General features: G+C 35.2%; 1 protein-coding gene across 1 annotated transcript; it reads right to left on the bottom strand.

Annotated features, from left to right (window-relative positions):
• Window positions 1–472: 472 nt before the first annotated feature.
• PIG-S (phosphatidylinositol glycan anchor biosynthesis class S) lies at window positions 473–19273 on the bottom strand. Its single transcript, XM_067098483.1, has 11 exons — window positions 19106–19273; window positions 16756–17067; window positions 14562–14795; window positions 12887–13011; window positions 11465–11561; window positions 9561–9737; window positions 8356–8467; window positions 3021–3174; window positions 2681–2806; window positions 2007–2230; window positions 473–1206 (listed from the first exon to the last, which is right to left on the bottom strand). The coding sequence occupies exons 2-11, from the start codon at window positions 17018–17020 to the stop codon at window positions 1092–1094; spliced, it is 1629 nt and encodes a 542-aa protein (XP_066954584.1). The 5' UTR covers window positions 17021–17067; window positions 19106–19273; the 3' UTR covers window positions 473–1091.
• Between the last annotated feature and the right edge of the window lie 3183 nt (window positions 19274–22456).

Below are 22456 nucleotides of genomic sequence, written 5' to 3'. Positions count from 1 at the left end.
TTTAAAACATAATTCAGAAACAAGCATCTTGTAACCGATTCTTTTCTGCCTCCACCTTTATGCTTTTTTTCACTTCTATATCAATTATGTATTTAATGTTTGTCAACCCCTTGTTCATTTTTCTGGTTATCAATAGGGTCTTGGCATGCCACAAACTAAAGTTTCAGTCAAATCTAAAACTACATGTGGTCTGTTTCAGTATATATCACTCGTTTCGCCAGGCTGCAAGTGGTCTGTGGATCCCTTCAACTTTCACTTGCTTCCATATTTGTTTGAGCATGAAGGGAAATATCATTCCTTTTTGCACCTTTCTCAGTATTGATATGCCTACTTAAACTTTCTTCATTTCTATTCCTCTCCCTCATTCAACTGCTACAATATGGATACACACCCTTTTCCACATCTTTCCAAAACAAAATTCTGGCTAACACAGATGCACAAAGAATTCCGAGGTGTAAAAGAAAGAATCTGACACAATGTAAAGTGTTTAATGTACTTTCAAAATTGCTTAATTAAATTAACAACATCGTGTGACCAAATATACAGACCACTGCTAGGGAAATTAGCAAGTGTCTACCAGTAACTACAAAATGGTTTTCTTTGGAGTAGCATAGTAGTGAAGTAATCATTCACACAAGATTTTTACATCTGATTATATCATCATATTTACATCGAGTATAAAATCATACATCACCCATAATTACAGTGAAATACAGTAAACATGCATCAACCGAGATCAAAAGCACTTCATGTGCTTTTCAACTGTGTATACAGATCTGGGACAATATTTTGCTGAAATTGGTCCCCATCTTTGAGATATTTGCTGGTACATTTTTAAATGGAAATACTGTAGACCTGAACTTCTAGACACAATAAATACACCAGTCATTTAACATAATTGCCTTGACAAATCAAATTAACTTTATCTGAACAAAAATCTGGCTTTTACATCAAATGCCCTAACACTAACATCACTCTTTGTACCTAACGACCAATGCCAGTCAAAAAACCAATGCCACTTCTTCTTTCAGACAACACTACAACACCCTTGATTAACACTGTTCTCCACTGCAAGGAATAAGTGTACATATCTAGTCACTTTTCACCTTTTGCGGAGTTTGTTTCTTGTAGAGGCCCAAAACAACCTTGAGTGACAAAATTACAGGAATACTCACCGGCAGGAACAGCGGCACATATATTGCGTACCTGCAAAAAGACAAGTTCAGTCAAGTTACATTAAACAGGTAAAAATGGTAATGTTTGAACATAAGTGAAACATGCATGCATAATGTTAGTTATAAATTATTTTATCCACCATATTTTTTTCATAACGGACTAATTACCTTTACATAATCTTCTCCCAGCATAAACATTTTATGTAAAAATAATGAGATTTTGGATAAAAACATTATCACTTGATGAAATAAGTTAAAAGGGCCCCAGGAGTTAGGGTACTTTAAAAAATGATGCAATGGCCTGAGGAGTTACTTAAAAAATGAAGCAATGCTCTGAGGGACCTCTTGTTTTCTAGTTAACTTCAAAGTAAAATTAGCAACTACCAAACCTCTCATGTCTGATTCAACTCATCATTAACAACTGCTACTGTTTTTGGCTATAAAAATATAACTCTGGTGAATACCTAAACTTGAGGTTTTGTGACAATTCCTAGGATGTATTTACTCGTTCCTTTGTAATACAAAGGCAAATAAATTTGTTTTCAATAAAACCTCTGATTTCATAAAACTAAGTGATCATATCTGTCATGGCTGAAAAAGACAACAGCTACAATGTGATAAACTGAATGAATAAATTTTCAATATATCATTACAGGTTAGGTGAAAGCAGCATATGAAAGTGCATGCTCTTCTCCAAATCTTGCAACTGCATAACCATCTACCTTCCTGACCTGTCATCCCAGAATTGATTATGTAGATTGCTGTAAGCATCAGCATGAATAAATATCCACAACAAGCTTTAACAAAATACCGTACACATGCTGTACTTACTTCTGATTATCTGGGAAGTATAAAAGTGCCAACATGGATGGGTGGAAGAAAGCTGCATCAGCCTGCATGAAAGAGCGACTGCAATACAGGGTTGCTTCCTGCAGCCTTCCCTCCCTCGTTGCCCTACCACACTCACCCCACTCCTCCACGGCGCCCCACACCCATCCTCCCACTTCATCACTAATCACCATATTGCTGATCTCCCCTACCAATTCACAGAGCGACTGAAAATAAGCAATCATTATGTTACCATACTATAATAGACACCGTGCCACCTGCTGGACATGTCTTTTTCTATCTATTCTTATCAATTCATCTTCTTTACAATCAATCTGCAACAATTCTGAAAGGGTCTCCTACAATGTACATACAGTATATAAATTGCAATAAACAAATTCGAGCTAAATGGAATGGAATATAGAATTTAGGCCAGAGGCCAAGCGATGAGACCTATAAAGTTATTTAGCGCTGAAAGGGAAACTGACAGAAGAAAGGTTTGAAAGGTTTAACAAGAAGAAAACCTTGCAGCTGCACTATGAAACAACTGCTGGAGAGGCTGGATAGAAAGATGGAAGAAAGAGAATATGAACAGAGGTAAAGTAAAAGGAATAAAAGGGGACCAAGAGCTAATGGTTAAAAGGATTAATCTTGTCACTAACAACCAGTGCGCTCACCTGTAATGTTATGCGAATGTTAGCCAGATATGATGACACCCTTGCACGTGCTAGGCCATCCAACTGCCAGTCAGCCAATTTGCAAGACTCTTTGGGTGCCATTAATAAAAGACTTTCCTCATTTTTCTAAGTAACATTTGAAAAGGAGACAGGAGAAAGAGAGATAAAGATAATTACTAAACATGTAACAATATTTCCTGCTGCTTTATATGATATAGTGGTATGGTTTTACAATCTGTCTAGGTTCAGTTACTCATAAAATCTAAGATGAAATTAATGAAATTCATACAATTTAAGATAAAATTCTGAGAGATTTGCAGTGTTATTAAAAGAAACTCACCACTGTTGGCACAGGCAAAAGTTTGTGGAGATGAGTTAATACAGTTGTCATAATCCAGTGGGTATCAAGCTCGACAGACTGGGGATACGAAGCATTGACATCCAGCGCAGGAACATTATGAATCATCACTCCTCCCCACCTTGGTACCATAAAGCTGAAAAATAAAAATATATTTTTTTATCATAACATTATCTGTTTTTATAGAAGTACAGCATCACCATAAAATTCACTTGCACCTACCTAAATGTTCATGGCTAAGCATTTGCTTAGTAAGGCCTGCTACAGGGGAAAAATATATCTAAAAAATTAGATCACATTTTATCAGCAAAATCTAAATCTATAAAGAAGGGATGGACAATTGTAGTCTAAACTTCCAGGGCAGTGTATTCTCCTCATTGTAAGAATTAGTGGAGTTTCCAAGAGCATCTTCTTGTACTCTTTCTAGTTGCTTCTGTTATACATGATTATGTATGAAAGTGCACACTGATGTATTTGTAACCCAAGTCACAGAATGTACTGTTGTTCTACGCAGTGGAGGTGAGATAAAGGCCAGTTTCTGTGCCACAGATGTTACTACAGCTCCCTGGATGATTTTCCATCTAAATGATAAATTCAATAAGTACACTGGAAGTCACTGATGCACGTTATTCCTTTCCTTATTGTTTTACTGGAATTGCTTATAATTTCAAGATCATATGGCTGTTCTTCTATACAATAATTAAAAACACACGGTCATTTACTTACTGCTGATGACAAAAGTTCCTATCTTTACCATGATTTTTCTTTAAACTTAAAACTGCACTACCAAAACAAATTTTTCACTCATAACCTATCCAGCACTATGAATGAACTACTTACACAGTTTATAACTGATTTACTTGGATGAAATCAGCCAACTCTGCTTGGCACTATCTGATGCCTTATAGTCAAAGTATACCTATTGGTTCAGCCAAAATACTTTCCTGTGTTTCAGTACACTTTCATCATGCAATAAACTCTCAAGTTTTGTTAGTAATTCTATGTGCAATGACATTTATGAGTGTTTGACGGATGCACCTGGAAAGGGCCCATGAAAAACACTTACCCGATCTAAGCATTAAGTTACAAAAAGAAAAATGCCATTTACATATTAAAATGATCCTTATAATCACTTCAGGGATCTAATTGTAGGTCTTTTATGTACCTTTTATGCAAGAATTTCAGGAAGGGCAAGTGTACATGGAAGAGGCTAAGTGTAAATAGAAATGTAAAGTTGTAGATACTTAAGCAATTTCCTGTAAAAAAAAAAAAAAGGACGAATGACAATTAAAATAAACACCAATCTGTGGTTGTAAGTAGTACAACTAATCTGAGCTTGTATAGGAACTGATACAAAATGAAAAAAAAAACTGATACAAAATGAAAAAAAAAAATATATAAACATAAACAATTACAACATTAAACAATAATGCGTTGCTACGCTACTATTAACAGATTAGTCTAAAACAAAATATTTAACTTATTATTTGAGAAACAGAAAGTCTTAGTCTGTGCATTTCTGCATGAATACTTGTGAAGCAGTTGCCTATTTTAATGCACTTGATTTAACACATAATATTTGAGACCTAACATACAAAAGGATCTAAGGTACAATATCCCTTCAATTAGGCAGACCTAGAGGTAAGTAGCACATTCCATACGGATGAATTTTTTTGCAATGAATCTACTATACATCCATCCATTTAATGCTTAGGAATCAAGATGCCTCAAATGAAGCACCTAGCAAGAAGGGTTAAGTATACCTTAGTTTCACCAGACCACTGAGCTGATTAACAGCTCTCCTAGGGTTGGGCCTTATAACGGGACCTACAGCTTATTGTGGAATCCGAACCACATTATACCGAGAAATGAATTTCTGTCACCAGAAATAAATTCCTCTATTCTTTGTTGGCCTGCCGGAGATTCGAACTCGGGCCCTGCAGAGTGCTAGCCGAGAACAGTACCAACCAGTCCAATGAGGAACTAGAAGGGTTAAGTAAACTCACACCAATGTGTATATATGTTGGCCTCTGAAGTGTACGTGCAGGAAATTGTAGACTTCACTCTACTAAAAGCACTACAGTATATGTACTTTACAATGTCCCTCTGGCCCCCTATTATATTCCTGTCTACTTTTACTTTTTGTCTCTTTCTTGTGAGCTATCTGACTTTTTGGACGTTACCAAGCTCTAATTTTTGCCTTTCAATTATGAACCCAGCCTATGAATGAGTCTTATTAATCTATAAATGTGAACTTGCCCTCTCAAACTACTGTTCTCTATATTAATTATAATTATCTTAAAGAAACCAAAACCTTTAAACTGAGTCTAACAAAATGCAATTATTTATCATTATTACAAAACAGTTTAAGGTCATAGGTTTTAAAATGAATGAATACTTGAAATATTGCAACGAGATGGCTGAAATTTTGAGAGGTTATCGGGCATGGTAAAACATGATTCCACTGAAAATTCCATGTAATATGAATTTTTAAAAAATTTTTAAAAAATTTTAAAGTTCAATAGCTTTATTGAATTTCAACTTTCAGATATAATTTTTGCTTAGTTTTGAGGGAAATTACATAATCTTACAATCTATGTTCTTTAAATTTAAAAAACTGGTAGATAATCTTGAAAATTCAAAATTTTCAGCCTTTTAATTTTTGAAAATTCAACATTGCATGTGAGATGACAGAGCAAAATGAACTTTTAAGTATACAAAAAGTTTCGAAATTTCCTAGAGAATTAATAACCTTTTCCCTTTTTCAGTTATTTTGAAAATCCTTAATTTTATAAACATCTGAATGTAACTAACTTCATAAGATACTGGTTTTGAGAAAAAAACCAGTTAAAGTTTACCTAACTTTTAGGCACACACACTTCACTTATAAGAGAGATTTTTTATGTATACCTTTTTTAAAAGAAAAACATACCTATCTTGGACACATATTCTGCATATTAAAAGCATCTTCACCAGGTGAAAAATCTACTCTATGCCTACAAACAAAATTTTCCTTTTCTAGCTTACCTTTCTTCTCCAGCAAAAGGCTTTCCAAACCATCTCTGGGTTATCTTTGGGGACTTTGTTTTTAAAATTTGCAATGGATTTTGCCAAACAGACAGTCTCCATTAACACAAGGACTCAGCATCCTTTAAATCTCGACATTAGGCAGCAGGGAGTGCCACTGATGAGAGCCAACCTAAAAAGCTCCAGCTTTTTATGTTCTATCATCTAGTTGCTTTGCTCTCCTCTTCCATGTTTTGGGTATCAGAGATGACCTTGTTACTGGTTTCTCTTTTTCCTGAGTACTTGATTTAATAGGAATGCCACCTATAATGTCATTTATAATGGACACACACACACATACCCAAGGTTGTGCTCTACAGCACTCATTTGTAGTGCACAAGTGGCTGTAGTATACCCATGAAATGTTTTTTGATGCATTTTTTCCACAATTTTGAATGGAAAACTTCATCCCTATTTTGCATTTGTTCTCTTTACAGTTTTAATAGCTGATTTGTATTTTTAAGATCTCCATACACTTTGTAAATAAGATGTAGAACTCCTTGAGGAACTTGAATTGGGAAATGTAAATTATGTACATGAGATTTTACAAGTAGACTGTATTGTACTTCAGAATGTTCAGTCACTCCTTTTAATAAGCTTTTTACATAGTAACACGGTAGACAATGGTTTACAACTCATTCCGCTATCACCATGCAGCTCTTCACTAACCACACGTGGCTCCTCTCTCTCTTATCCCACACAAACTGAAGAGACCGGCTGGTCATTATTTCAATATTTATGAGAAAATTTGCACCTGTTTTTACTGAGTCTTCATCCATATTCTTGCAAGTATCTGTACAGTATCTCTTACGACGTTGGCATTATTGAAAAAATTTTTGTTAATAACGAGTAATTCTTCATAAAAACACGCACAAACACGTGTAAGTGCAGGTAAACAACCTTTTCAAAAGAACCAAGGTTAAAGGTAATCCAACACACAGGGTTGTTTATAAACAACCCAGTAATGAATGACGTATCGTACATGGCAACTAATAGTTAAAATTTCTAATTATTTGCGTTAATAAATGAAATTATACACAAAGGGTAATGAGTAGCATCATAAGGAGGGTGTGGCAGTATCACAGTCCCTTTAAATACCTGATTTAAAGGGCCAAAGCATTGCGTAAGACACAAAACATCATCTGTCTGGCAAAGTTGACAAGTCTTCGTAACAGAAACTGGACAAAAATATGTTTCATCATATCAACCCAAAACTCGAATTTTTTCTGAACCTATGACCTTAACCAGACCTCTGAGACACATTACTATATTCTCATAGCATGAAGGACCAGCAATAGCTGTCATTGTGGAATAGGAATAGAATATAAAATTTAGGACAAAGGTCAAGTGCTCTGAGGTCATTCAGCACTGAAAGGCATATTGAGAGTAAAATGGTTTTTAAGGTGTAACAGGAAGAAAACCTTGCAGTTGTAGTTGTACTGTGAAACAACACTGTTAGGAGTGGGTGGAAAGTAGATGGAAGAAAGAGAATATGATCGAAGGTACAGTAAAAGGAATGAAAGGGGTTGCAGCTAGGGGCTGAAAGGACACTACAAAGAACCTAAACTAATACCTACAGTGCACTGTGTGAGGAGCATTGACAGCAATACCTCCCTAGAGGGCTCATATGTGTCTTTGTGGGGATGGTCTAGCATAATGTTATAAAACCTCTCTCGGCTGTTGTTAGGAGAAGTCTGCAAAGCATTGGCTCCTGTTGTGCACTGGAATGCAGTCTGTGGGAGGTCTTGCATCCCAAATTAGGTGAAGTCAGTAATGTGATTATAGGTAATATGATTTAGCTGATCTTTTGTAAGGGAAAGCTTCACTCACAAATTACCTTGAGTATAATTCCTCTGCCATAAAAAACACCTTAAAAAAAGTATTCAGGATGACACTCCACACAGAATGAGGTTCATATTTTTGGGAACATCAAAACAAAATTGTTCTGACTCCATTAGATATACTGTATATGTAGATACATATCCTCTAATTTCCTGTATGCCTGAATGACACACTAAGAAAGAAGAAAATGTAAGAACAGCCATGCTTGATGTAGTTGTTATAGTTCATGTTGAAACTTGAATCCAACAGGAGTTTTACAACACACCAGGGATGTTGTCAGCTCACGCCATCAGCAAGAACCCAAGGAGATTACTGACGAATATAAGTGCTTACAGGATATGAGTTATTTGCTTTAAATCTATGGGTTTTTTTATTTAAAATCCTTATAATTATTTACTAAGACACCTACCTGTTTATTTCTAAAGGAGTGCCATCTGCTTTATGTATGAACAGAGGAGCCTGTTTTACCCTTGGAATATAGACCACAAAATGAAGAGATGGCCTAGTTCGAACGTATGAACCTGGAATAAAAGACAGATGATAAGATGTCAAGTACTGACAATGTACAGTAAGATATCTGACTTTATTTACCATTGAGGATACCTTGTACTTGTCCCAAAAGAGTTCGGTAAAACTTTAAAGTTTTGTAGTGGAAAAAAGTGTTCAAGTAATAAGAATCAGTATACAGTACACATAAACGGAAAAGCATTTGTCGGAATATGACCTGCTAAGAAAGATATTTTCTGAGAATTTCCCAAAACTATTTTGCAAACCAGAACCATCTTATAACAAATCCAAGATCATGTCCATTGTAAATTATGTGCAAGATTTTATTTTAATAGACTCATAATTGTGAACAAAAGAGACAATCTGTAAACCTCAGTTTGTAAACAACAGTCTGTGTATCATTCTTAAACATCCAAAATCGTGTCACGTTCAAAATGTGTGAGTAATATCACAAAAGTTAAAAACTGTCATAAGACAATCTAAAAACTTTTTCCAAACGTATCTGTCATACATTAACCATTTTAGTTAATTCACAATCATGTTTTGCACATGATACAAGCAAAATATCCATGATAGTGCATAAAACTGTTATCCAAAATCGACAAGATAAAAAACTAAGCTGGCAAGCTATAATGTGACCAACCTTTCTCAAAATAAGTCATTTCTATACTTGTGACAAATTCAATTCAGTTTCAAGACACAAAACAGTAATAAAATAAAATCATTTATGAATGTAACACAAACCTTGGAATGGAAGATAGAATTTAGGCCAAAGGCCTAGCACTAGGACCTATGAGGTCATACAATGCTGAAAGGGAAATTGAGAGGAGAAAGGTTTGAAAGATGTAACGGGAAAAACCTACCAGTTGCACTATGAAACAATTGATAGGGAAGGGTGGAAAGAAAGGTATACAAAAGAACATGAATGGAGGTACAATAAAAGAAATGAAAGGGGTTGCAACTAGGGGCCGAAGGGAGGCTGCAAAGAACCTTAAGTAATGCCAACAGTACACCACATGAAGTTTACTGACAGCATTATCCTCTTACAGGGACACCCTCCATGAGAACTGTTCTATTACATTCACTGGTAAATATATTAAAACCTACCTAATTTGGCCTCAATAGCATTTATGGTCAAAGGCAGCTGTTCTTCTGGCAAGGCAAAATGTGAATAAGACGAGGACCACTGTGGGGATACATTAAGGCCAGTCATATAAAGTACCTGGGACCTTATGCTGATTTCAGAAATGCTTTGCACCTGTTTTGCAAATGGCTTCAGGTAATCTGTAAGAAAAAAAAATTATAAAAGAAAGCCACGGCTGACAATGGAAAATTGGAGAAACTAATCCACAGTTATGTATGGGTACATATATTTAAAAATAAATTTCTACAGAGCTTTCAGGAATCTGTTCAACTGAACAGGGGAATCGAATAGATTCCCGAAAGCTCTCTGCAGAAATTTATTTTTAAATATATGTACCCATACATAACTGCGGATCTGTTTCTCAGTTGAAAGCCTCGTGCTACTATGAGTATTTTTTAATTAATGGAAACATTACAGAGTTTGTGCTCATGCTAAAATAATAGGCAAGATTTACAATAAACTACTGTGCAACTTCAAATTTCATTTGGCTAATATTACATTTTTTGTATCAAAATGCAAGCACTTCTTTTCTAATACAATTATCACTTTAAAACTTCAAGAGTACGGGAACAAGATCAGAAAGAAATTTGAACATATTAATTCTAGAGATATCTTTTCACTCAATGCATACTGAATTCATGTAAAGGATAGGAGAATGAAAAACTGAATATACTGTTTACACAGCAACCATAAGAATGGTCACAGATGTGTCTTAATGATGGAAGAATGGAACAGAAAAGAGAGGACTGAAAGCCAACATAATCAGAACAATGACAATGCTGACTTTATGTAAAGGAAGCAAAGGAAAAAATACAATAAGGAAAGAGTTCATGGGAATGCTGAAGGGGAAGGTGTTGGGCTAAACTAAATACTATTATCGAATGTAACAGCTGGTGTCAAAAGAGGTACTTAAGATTAAAAAATATAATTCATGCAAGTGATTTTTGATGCCCAAAATGTACAAGAGCAAATGGGAAGAGACAGAGATGGAACACCACGTTATGGTAGAAGAGTAAACATCAAGAGAGGTAATACATTACCATTACCTTAGAGACATACAAGGGCAAAAGCAGGTACTGAAGGGACAGCATGGAAGAAGTGGAAAGACTTTGCCAGACAATAGACAAATTAGAGAACTCCATTAGTAAACAAAACATTACTGTTAATGTTATTATTATTTAGATAATTCAACCAAACCACAAAGTTAAATAGTAAATTATCATAAGGTTGGACAAAAAGCAGAACAAAATATTTGAGTATAAATGGTCTATGTTACTATACACACTAAATACATAGCCACTTACAAAGGAAATGGAGAAGATTTTGAAGATCAGTGACAACAAACACATATGATTCATAGTTAAGTGTGGTGGGAAGATCACATTACAAAGGCAAAAGTCACTGAGAGATGAGGTGTCCTGAGACTTCAAAACAGACTGAGATCTCAAACTGAGATGGTTTGAACTAATGTTGATAAAGGATAAGGAGAGGTTAATAAAAAAAATACTAAATTTTGAAGCAGAAGGATGAACAACAGAAAATCATGGAAAGTAAAGCTAAAGACCAAGACAATGGCGAGAGCTCCATTCACATCTAACAAAGTGAAGGGAAAATCTGATAAGATCATTAATTATGCCACTGAATGAAAAGGCAGAATGTGCATGTTACATTATTTACTGAGCTTTGGGGGAACTTTTTGCCTCACATATAACTTGGATTTCATTCAGTTCACATAAAACAGCAGCAAGTCTATGACTGCAACTTCTGTATAAAAATAATAAAGCAGTTCTGCTCACACTTATAAAACAACGATGCTTTTTATAAAATGGAAATAAGCTACTAATATTCGATTCTAATAGCAACTTACCTGAGACTGCCTTCTTAGCATCCCAGTTGACAGATATCAACTGGGGCTCAGGCACCATTAGTGTAAGAGTTACATCATAACCGGGCTCTGTTGGAACCTGGAAATAAGATACATATTAAAACAGGTGATAACCGGTAAAGACCACACAAGATAAAATCTCATAATCTCAAAGTATTCGAAATTTACATGTAGCTAAAATGATTAGTACAGTCATACACAAGAACCTGGCTACTTCCTTGAATCCTTGAAGGTGCTACTGAAGTTCAGAGCTAAATATTTCCTTATCAGGAGTGTACTTACGTAAATACTGTATATAAGAATTATGACAGAAATCCTAGTTAAATCATAGAAAGTGTAAGAAATGCATCCTTGAATTCAGTACTTACAAGCATTTACCTAATAATTTTAAAATGTAAAGATCTGTCTAATAAACATTTAACCAGTATGAATAATGTTAAAAGTATTTACTAAAACGAATCTACATAAGGAATGATCTTCAGCTAAAATGAGGAACACGGAGCTTAAAATGCATTATAAAACTGTAGCTATTCAAACCCCATTCCTGAGAGGTAACCTGCAGGAAACAGTGAACCTTCTCTTAAATACATACAAACTTTATTGACAGTTAGATGGAATACTGTACAAACTGAACAAACATAATACCTACACCTTAACATACTAAAAAGAAACACACTGAAAACTCTCAGAGCAGGGCAACAAAAGTATTCAAAAGACAAAAGATTACTTCAAAAGCTAACCCTGTCCCAGCCAAACGGGACAGCAAAAGCCCTCTAGCTGGTGGAGACGAAAGCCACCAAAACAGAAAATCATTTAATCAGTGTTACCAAAAAATGAAAATGATCTAGAGGTAAGTGATATAAGTATTGATCATTGTGGAATACTTTGGATAATTCTGGAGATTTCAGCAAATTGTTAACAGGCCCCTAATTTAAAAAAAAAAAAAAACTTTACCACTTTGGATTTAGGGAACTATCAGTGCAAGCACAGAGCCTCCTTTTTTGCTACCACTTTTTTTGTTGAATAGAATAAAATAGAATATAGAATTTAGGGCAAAGGCCAAGCACTGAGACCTACAAGGTCATTCAGCGCTGAATGGTAATTGAGTAAAAAAGTTTGAAAGATGTAACAGGAGAAAAACCTTGCAGTTGCACTATGAATCAATTGTTAGAAGGTGGAAAGTAAGTTGGAAGAAAAAGAAAATGAATGGAGGTACAGTAAAAGGAATGGAGTTGCAGCTAGGGGCTGAAGGGATGCTGCAAAGAACCTTAAGCAATGCCTATAGTACACCACTAACCCCCCTACAGGGGATATTGACTACAAAACTGGGCTATATTGTGAGTAAATGATTAATGCTGAAGTAAAATGAGGTTTGTATAAACAAATCAGAAAAAGATATCTCACCTGTCTCATGGCTTCCTTCCTCTGTTGCCCTTTCAGTTCATGAAGAACCTTGTTTCCATCGGCTTTTTTGCTGGCTAGGGTGTTAATTACCATGTCTTTGATGACTGAACTAAGTAATGTCATATCTGGAACATTATTACACAGCATTACTGAACAGCACTTATTGTGAAAAATTTGAGACTTATCTGAGTGGTAGAAAAGGAAAAGCAAGCGACAGTTAAGTATGGTTACACCATTTACTATAAGTCTAGGTTTAGTTTTGTTACATACCAAATATAGTTTGAATATGAGTACAATCATCATCCAGAGAAAATCTACAACATGCAAAAGAATAATCCAGTTTAAAACTTGCATTTATCTTTGGTAATCTGGATTATACTGATTACAGCTATAAAAAAAATACAACCAATCTTATTCTGATAATCCAAAGATACACGAGCACGACTTATAGTAAAACAAAATCGTCATAATAAATCTTATCAACTGTCTAGCATTTCTTTGTCTACTGAATGAGATCCTGTGGCTTAGTTCAAAGTAATGGCCCCAAGGTGGTCTGCCTACAGTGTTACAAATTTTTGTCTCTTTCTTGATAACTAAATTACATTCTTTCTGTTCTAGCTACTTCAAAACTTGTCTTGAAAAACACATGGTTCCAACAGCATCAGCCTCTCCCTGTTTGGATTATCAGAATACAGAATGTAGAATTTAGGCCACAGGCCAAGTGCTGGGACCTATGAGGTCATTCAGCACTGAAAGGGAAATTGAAAGTTAAAAATTTTTAAAGGTGTAACAAGAAGAAAACCTTGCAGTTGCACAAGGAAACAACTGTTAGGAGAAGAAAAAATGTAAGACAAAAGAAAGAGAATATGAACAGAGGTACAGCAAAAGGAATGAAAGGGGTTGTAGCTGGAGGCTGAAGAGACACTACAAAGAACCTTAAGTAATCCCTATACAGCACCGCGTGAGGTGCACTGACGGCACTACCTCCCCATGAGGCAGTTTGGATTATTGCTCTCATATAGCCTCTTCGTCTCAGATATCTTTTTCACGATGGAAAGTGGCCACTGCCTCATTCTAAAGGTACAGTATCATTTTGGAAAGTGCTACACTGAAATGAAGGCAAGTCCTTTCTCTTCTCAGATCAACTTGTAACACTGGTCAGGTCAGTAACTTCCTGCAATTACTCTTGGGGTTAGAGAGAGAGAGAGAGAGAGAGAGAGAGAGAGAGAGAGAGAGAGAGAGAGAGAGAGAGAGAGAGAGAGAGAGAGAGAGAATTTGGTGAATGGGTCAACCTTGGTGGGGCATGGGTGACAGTGATTCAACAATAAAAATAAATCAGCAAACTGCCTAAAAATACCCTGGCTAGATTCTAACTTCCTGTACTCTTCGTGTTAAGCTTAAGCAAAATATGAGTTATGTTCAATATATGCACAAAAATATGTTTGACACAAAGATTAATAGAACAACTAGTTTCTATAAGATGAGAGGGAGAGTTCACTCACAAAGCGAGAAGCTAATAAATACTTCCTGTAAACAAGCTAGTATTTGATAGTTACAGTGTGTCTGTTCTAGGTGGTATTTCCCTTGCTGTACTGACAATTTAAAGCATTACTGTACTTGAATAAGAATCTTATTATAAACTAAATAATAAATTACACAATAAATTCCAACATACCAACTTCTGGCTTCACAAATATTAATCGATGTCGGCCGACTGCTATGCTCACATTAGCTGCATCTAACACTCTTGAGTCCGACTCTGACAAAATGAAGAGTCCGAGTGTTCCTGATGCTATCAAGGCTGTGGCTGTCAGCTTTTCATCCAAGTCATGAAGAGTGTCTGTTGCTCTTATGATTTTCAGCTCCTCTTTCTCTGGTCGTCTCTGAGCCAGGAGAAACTTTATGGAACCTGAAAACAATAAAATATAAATAATGGAGCACATTAAGAACTTTAATGACATCTGGACTTTCATAGGTTTTATTCAGTCAAATGAAACAACATAGGAAACACCTTTTGTAAATAAATAAAAGTAAAATTAATTCAAAGGCTATGTGTGCATGAAAAGTGTCACATGCATTTATGATGGAGACAGAATCTATTACTTTATAATACACACTGAACAAAAACAAATGCTATCAATTACATGCAAATGCAAAAGTAAAATGCTACATAAGACCAAGATAACATAACAGAACACTAATTCATAAAATGTATAGTAATTAAACATAAAATTTCAGCACAATAACCAAATCATTAATTATACATATTTAGGTGTTATTTATCAGATATTTAATTGTTATTTATCATAGTCATTTAAAGTAATTTCCATGTTTCACAGAAACAGACCATTGTTTTGTAATCATTATTTTGCTAAATGTTTATTGGTATTGTTAACCAAGTGAGAGGACTCTCAATCTTTTACTTGCTAGCTGTTGCCATGCACACAGATGAATGATACAGTACTGTATTCTTATGTAAAAAAAGAACAGAAACACCCACAGCACAGTCTACCATGAAGAATTCCAGGTATCCGGGAGTGACATTTTTGAGGTAGAGTAACAGAACTTCACCATCCATAACCTGACTGGGCTTCACATTGTGCTGACCAACAGAGCTGGAAAACTGTCCTTCACAAGTAACAACCTTAATAGGAGCAGTGAAATGAAAAAATCACCTCTATGTTTTGTGGTTGACTTTGGCTTGTCAAGAGATGACAACCTTCAAGGTGGAATTACATGACTTTTCAGTGACACATCTGTCTTCTCTACCACTTCAGCTTGAGAAAACGAGCCCTGAGCATTAGAAACAAGAACTTCAGTCCACTGCCAAAGAAGCCTTGTTGTAAGGATATCAATAAAGTGGTGTCTTGATAATAAAAGATCAGTATCAAACTCTGAACTTGAAAAAAAAAATCACAAATTGGAGAAAAAATATATTTAGAAGCACACAGAAAGTAGTATCTTACCTTGCAGAACACAGTCAAGTCCCCTAAACACTAAACACAGAGTTCACTGTTTCAATTTGATGAAGAAAAAGCCACAAGAATGGCCATTGCAAGTCTGAATCAAAGACTTCCCATGATCCAAAACTCATCATGATGTCCTCTGAGTCAAGAACAACTGAAACTCATCCAGTAATTGGAATTCAAGAATATCAAATCATTTGGTTGATATGATAAGGCCTTCATCCTGTCTCCTTCATGCTCAAAGAGTACTATGTCGTTTGCTGTGCTTCCCATGTGCTAAAGCATTTAAATACAGCTGGCAGCCATGATTAATACTATACAGTACTGTATATCCAAATATCTTACCTTCTTTCTCCATATGGCGAAATTCAAAGAATATGGGAGAACTGTAAGTGACCAATCACATTTACTGAAAATGGAAGCTAACATTACTGCATCCCCACCTTATGTGTTTAGGGCATAGCCTTCGATGAAGGATAGGTTAAGCCTTCCTTTCACTGAAAGGAAGATTCAAAAATCTCTTTTTCTCAGGTGATGACAATATTTTACTAACAGCCCAATGTTCTGGGATGTACCATATAAGTAAAACAGGTTTGTACATTGTATAAGTACAATATAAAGCATAAACTGTACAGATTTCAACTGATCAGTAAAAGTAATTCACAGTAAGGGAACACATATAATAAATGCATTTTCTAGTAACAGCTTTACTTCATACAGCTATAACTTCATACAGCTATATTAATGAAGTCTACACTTTTAAGTATAATAGGAATGGTGGCAACTAAATCAATAACCTTTCTGTGTCAAGCTCGACAGTCTTTACCATTTTGTAACCATCATACAGCACCTGAAAGAACGCATCATATAAAGGACCTATGTGTATCACACAACAACACTCACGCATAGATTTCAACTGCCGTTCCAAGTCCATTGTGAAGGCTGGGTCTGTTACCCCAACAAGAGTCATTCCCACACCGTGGTATCTGAGCTGCCGAGAGAGCTGTTGTATAGTGCCATAGGGTAAGTGAGCACGATAAACTGTCGTAGTATACCACCATACAGGTAAGCCCACGACTACAAGGACAACAGCAAAGCCAGCAGCTGCCCAAGCACCCTCCCTTGTTGCATTAGGTTCCTTCTTGCTATCCTTATCCACCTGAGCCATTTTTGAAGTCTCCTTCAGGTCCCAGAATATACCAGCATATATGACATCTGTCAGGAAAAGAAAATTGAATAGTAAGTCACAAATGAATGCGTTACTGCATTTCTGATGATACGGTTTCTGTTTATAACTAATTATGCTAGTCATTTATGAATTTCTATTTTAATTTTTTTTTTATCATACAAAACATAATGATCCCAACAGCTAGATATGACAAATCGGAGGCCAAGTAAATTGTCTGGAAGAGCCTCTGATTAATACTAGAGTATACACCTAGTGGCTAGAATACATCACAATGCAAATAAGCACAGTAAACGATTATGTCAAAACTTTGATATACAGTACAGTAATCCCTCACTTATTCACTTTTTCCATATCTGCACCAACATCCTCATCCACATACTTTTCAGTGTAAACAGGTACATGCAATATCACTAAGAATGCAAGTAAGAATGAATACTATTTGGATAATGCTAACATGACAGCAAAGTGTATATCTAACCTTCTACAGTGAGACTGAAGCTACAGTAACCTTATCTAACAATTATGTCAATAGTAATTAGGTCGATAAATACATGATAACCGCTACTCAATGGTGCAGCATCTTACCCGAACATCAAAAATGGTCAGTCATTAGCTTAAGGGTATAGCCTATGCTAGATATAGTATAAGTGATTTAATTTTAGCTAATATCACATACAGTCGATATTTTCATGGAAAGGATTTCATGGAAACCTCCATTTCATTATAGCAGAACCACTCTGCCAGAATCTACAAAAACATAGCTGCTCTGCCAGAATTAGGCCTACAAAGAGACCTAGGCTAGGCCTAAATCCTACCCAAACCTACCTCTACCTAACCTAGGTTAGGGAGCAGCATTCTACCATCCAAAGATAGGCTCACTGCAGTGCTTGATAAGACAATAATAATACCTGTAACCTACCACTGGATTAGGCTACCATGGGACCAGCATTTTTTGCAGACCCAGACAATAAAACTGAAGGCCATTACTGTGGTCTGGGGTAATTCTAAGGAAGAGCCCCGCACAGAGATATTGTTTAATGATGAAATTTATAAAATTTTTCCACTGAACAATATAGAAAAGGGTGTATATAATGCAGTAGCGATGAGATAATCTGAGAAATATAGGGAAACAATGAGATATTAATAGAGAATATCTCCGTGCAGGGTGGTTCCCTACCAGGTGCCAAACAGAATATTTACCACTTTTTATCAATGTTTTGGCTATGTCTGTTGCTTAGGCTATGTTTATGATATCTACCATCTTTTGCTTTTACATTAATCCCCAAAGGGTTGGTACTAAATATGGCAACCATTTTCCACGTTTAACTGTAGAATAGTTACTGAACCAGAGGGGTGCAAAAGTGGTCTTCAGTTTGGGTAGAATGCAGATTGAGGGGTGCCTATAGCAGTTGTGACACGTCAGAGGGTAGGCCTACCTATACGACTTAGCCTAACCAAACTTACCGTAGCCTAACCTAACCTTGGATGCTGTGCCGGGGCCAGGAAGCTTCACCAAATACCTCCACCTCCCCCACGAAGTTGTGACCCCTTACTCTATATTCAGGGGTGCGATAATAGTCTTCAGTTTTACCAACCCTAACACCTATTAGGTTATAGCCTAGCCTAGGCTAACCTAGATAGGGTTAGGCCAAAATGCATTGGCCTATAGGCTATATGCTTTAATGACTATTTGAATGAAAGCCTAAATAAATGTGTGGGAAATTCGGTATTATTTTATACGTTGCCAATACACAAAATGAAACTGTAGGCTAACCTATATTTTTAAAAAGAGCTTTTCATCAAATTACGACATAAGGTAAGACAATACCGTCCCCACCCTCCATAACTAACACGGGAAAATCTTAACTAGTAAACACCCCTAGGTTACGTGGTATTATTTTATACTGGCAACTTACAAAATTTCAAGGGAAATCTACTGAAATCAGAGACGTACAATCAAATCTAGCTCAACATATCGTAATCTAGGGCTAGCCTCCTCTGGGGCTACACTAGACTAGCCTACGGTAGGTTAGCTAACGCCAACCATCAAACAGCCAAACTTACCAATAACTCAGAATAAACAACAATTCCAATAAATTATCTTCTCATAAATGGCCTTTTTTTTAGGTTAATAATAACGGTCACATGTTAATACAGATAAAGTAGAATAAATGTTCGGGTCGTCAACGAAACAACTCCAGATGTATTCGGCCTAAGAGGAGCAGTCTCTGTAACGGCACACCCTAAATTTGAATTTGTTATTTTATATTGCAAAACATGATGATTATTTTATCTCTTTCCTTTTTTTAATGAAGGAAAGTGATAAAAGAGGGAAATACAGTTATAATTAAGTGAAGAATAGATATGGAAGTCATATGTATTGCGAATTACGAGGAAAAGATGAGAGAAAGATAAGTAAAATTTGCTGATTGTTTTTTTTTTCTATAAACAACTGGGATAAAAGAGAAATTTCCATTTAGAATTAAGTGAAGAAAAGATATGGAAGTCATATAAATTACGAATTACGAAGAAAAGACAAGAGAGAGCAATGTCCGTAAAACAGGCTAAATATTATTTATTTTTCATATATATGTATATATATATATATATATATATATATATATATATATATATATATATATATATATATATATATATATATATATGTGTGTGTGTGTGTGTGTGTATGTGTGTGTGTGTGTGTGTGTGTGTTTGTGTGTGAAGACCTATGTGTAAATTTATATCAAAAGGAGTTTAATGACAGATTTGAAATATCAACCATAATTACATTAATGCACAGTAAATGAACGGAGCATATTACCCACTTTCGCTAACATTATCATTTTACAGGTAGGAGAACTAGAACACAAGTCTGTGACTGCGCATGTCCAGTGACCTTTTCGAAATACATCGCGCCGACCACAAAGCAGTGGCCTGGTTCTCATCAAGGTCTAAAGACCTTGGTTCTCATATATGGTATTTAGATACTCGATGAAGCTATTACTAACCGAGTTTATGTTAGCCCCACAACAAAGCAGCGGTGCTGTTTTGGAAATCTCAATAAACATCGTATAATAAGTTATTTATATCGTAGCATATCTCAGTGGGACGAAGGGTACATTTGATAAAAATCTGTCAAATTCCTCTCTCTCTCTCTCTCTCTCTCTCTCTCTCTCTCTCTCTCTCTCTCTTTGCATCCAGTGGATAACGTGAGACATATCTCATTATTATTATTATTATTATTATTATTATTATTATTATTATTATTATTATTATTTTTATTATTATTATTCAGAAAATGAACCCTATTCATATGGAACAAGCCCACAGAGGCCATTGACTTGAAAGTCAAGCTTCCAAAGAATATGGTTTTCGTTAGAAAGAAGTAAGGCGAGGTAAAGAGAAATATAGAAAGATAAGATTTCGCCTATTAAAAAAATAAACTAACGAATTTATAAATAGATAAAAATGTAAGTAAATTATTAAGATGCAAGGAAAATTGCATTAGAGTAATAATGCATTACATCTACACTTAAACTTCTGAAGTTCCAATTGCACGACATCCTCAGGGAGACTGTTCCACAGCCCAACGGTGTAAGGAATAAAGGACCTCTGGAACTGAGACGTTCCACAGCGAGGCATACAAGCGAGTGGGTGCCCTATCTTTTATTCGAAAAATTCGAAAACGAAGCCGTGTAAGGAAATTATACTTTTTTCCCCAAACCTGTGGTGTTGAGAGATAGTTATCTAGGCTTCTAATTTTATTTCTTATGTCGCAACTTATCTGAATTACTGGGTTGATAGTGATCGCTTCTTCCAAAGCAGGAAACTTGTTCGAGAGATGAACTTCTTATGTAATATTGCATTCGAGGCTGATACTTGAACATTTCTTTAATGTTTATGTCGTGAGGATCATAAAAGGAAACGAAGAAGAAGAAGAAGAAGAAGACGGAGGAGGAGGGGAGGAGGAGGAAGAGGAGGAGGAGAAAAAGAAGAAGATGATGTCTCTGTAATGATTTTTACTCAGGATATTTATGGACAGAGTGTATTATATATATATATATATATATATATATATATATATATATATATATATATATATATATATATATATATATATATACAGAGACAGAGAGAGAGAGAGAGAGAGAGAGAGAGAGAGAGAGAGAGAGAGAGAGAGAGAGAGAGAGAGTTTAGTCGTTATACATCTGTAATCAAAAGAGAACGTGTCTTATTTTGATTATATATATACTTACTATATATATACATACATATATATATATATATATATATATATATATATATATATATATATATATATATATATATATATATACATATAGAGAGAGAGAGAGAGAGAGAGAGAGAGAGAATCATCTTAAGTGCACTCAACGCATTTGTAAAATATTAGCATATCGTTTTTTAAGGCAACAGAGCAGCTCAGAACCCGGCCTATAAAGAAAGAGGTTATCCTGACATATTCCCTTATTGCACCAAATTGCAGACGCATAAGAATGAATAATAACTTCGAATAAATAAAAAAAGTTATAAGTTTAAAAGAATAAAAGAATTACAGATTTAAGCCTTAAAATATCAAGAGGTCTTTCTTTAGTTTGGTTAGCCGAGAGCCTTCAAAGGCTTTCATGTGACTTGATCTAGTGTGGCCATTAAGAAAGATATTAAGATACTGGAAAGGAATATGGATCACACACAAACACACACACACACACACACACAGAGAGAGAGAGAGAGAGAGAGAGAGAGAGAGAGAGAGAGAGAGAGAGAGAGAGAGAGAGAGGGGTCTATAATTTATAGTGAGCTGCGTATATATACATATGTATACACACACACACACACACACACATATATATATATATATATATATATATATATATATATATATATATTTATATATATATATATATACACACTTAGAGAGAGAGAGAGAGAGAGAGAGAGAGAGAGAGAGAGAGAGAGAGAGAGAGAGAGAGAGAGAGAGAGAGAGAATTATATATCACCAAGGAAGAACTGCCTAGCCTTAAGCTGATAACCTTGATATAATTGATTAACATATGTGGAGTGACATATATATACGCATATATATATATATATATATATATATATATATATATATATATATATATACATATATATATACATATATATATATATATATATATATATATATATATATATATATATATATATATATATATCAACCGTTTTAATTAATTAGCCACTTTCTTTCGTTTAAGCTTCATGAAGCCAAAGACTAACAGTCATTAGCCTTAACAATATTTGCTTTATAACAGAGATCGCCATTGTTATTTGTTCCCGATCTAAGTATTAATAGCCAACAGCATTAAACTGTTTTGAAGATAAATGATCGGATATAAATAACCTCTAATGAAGGCC

This window comes from Macrobrachium rosenbergii, chromosome 55, assembly GCF_040412425.1.
Source record: "Macrobrachium rosenbergii isolate ZJJX-2024 chromosome 55, ASM4041242v1, whole genome shotgun sequence".
Classification (NCBI taxonomy): domain Eukaryota; kingdom Metazoa; phylum Arthropoda; class Malacostraca; order Decapoda; family Palaemonidae; genus Macrobrachium; species Macrobrachium rosenbergii.
This window is presented reverse-complemented; position numbering and strand designations above follow the sequence as displayed.

Coding starts and splice junctions, on each gene's coding strand:
- PIG-S (XM_067098483.1), bottom strand. CDS start 17,020: ATGGCTCAGGTGGATAAGGATAGCAAGAAGGAACCTAATGCAACAAGG. Junction 14,796..16,755: donor ACGGCAGTTGAAATCTATGC/GTGAGTGTTGTT, acceptor TATTGTTTTCAG/GTTCCATAAAGTTTCTCCTG. Junction 2,807..3,020: donor TTTTGCCTGTGCCAACAGTG/GTGAGTTTCTTT, acceptor AATGTTACTTAG/AAAAATGAGGAAAGTCTTTT.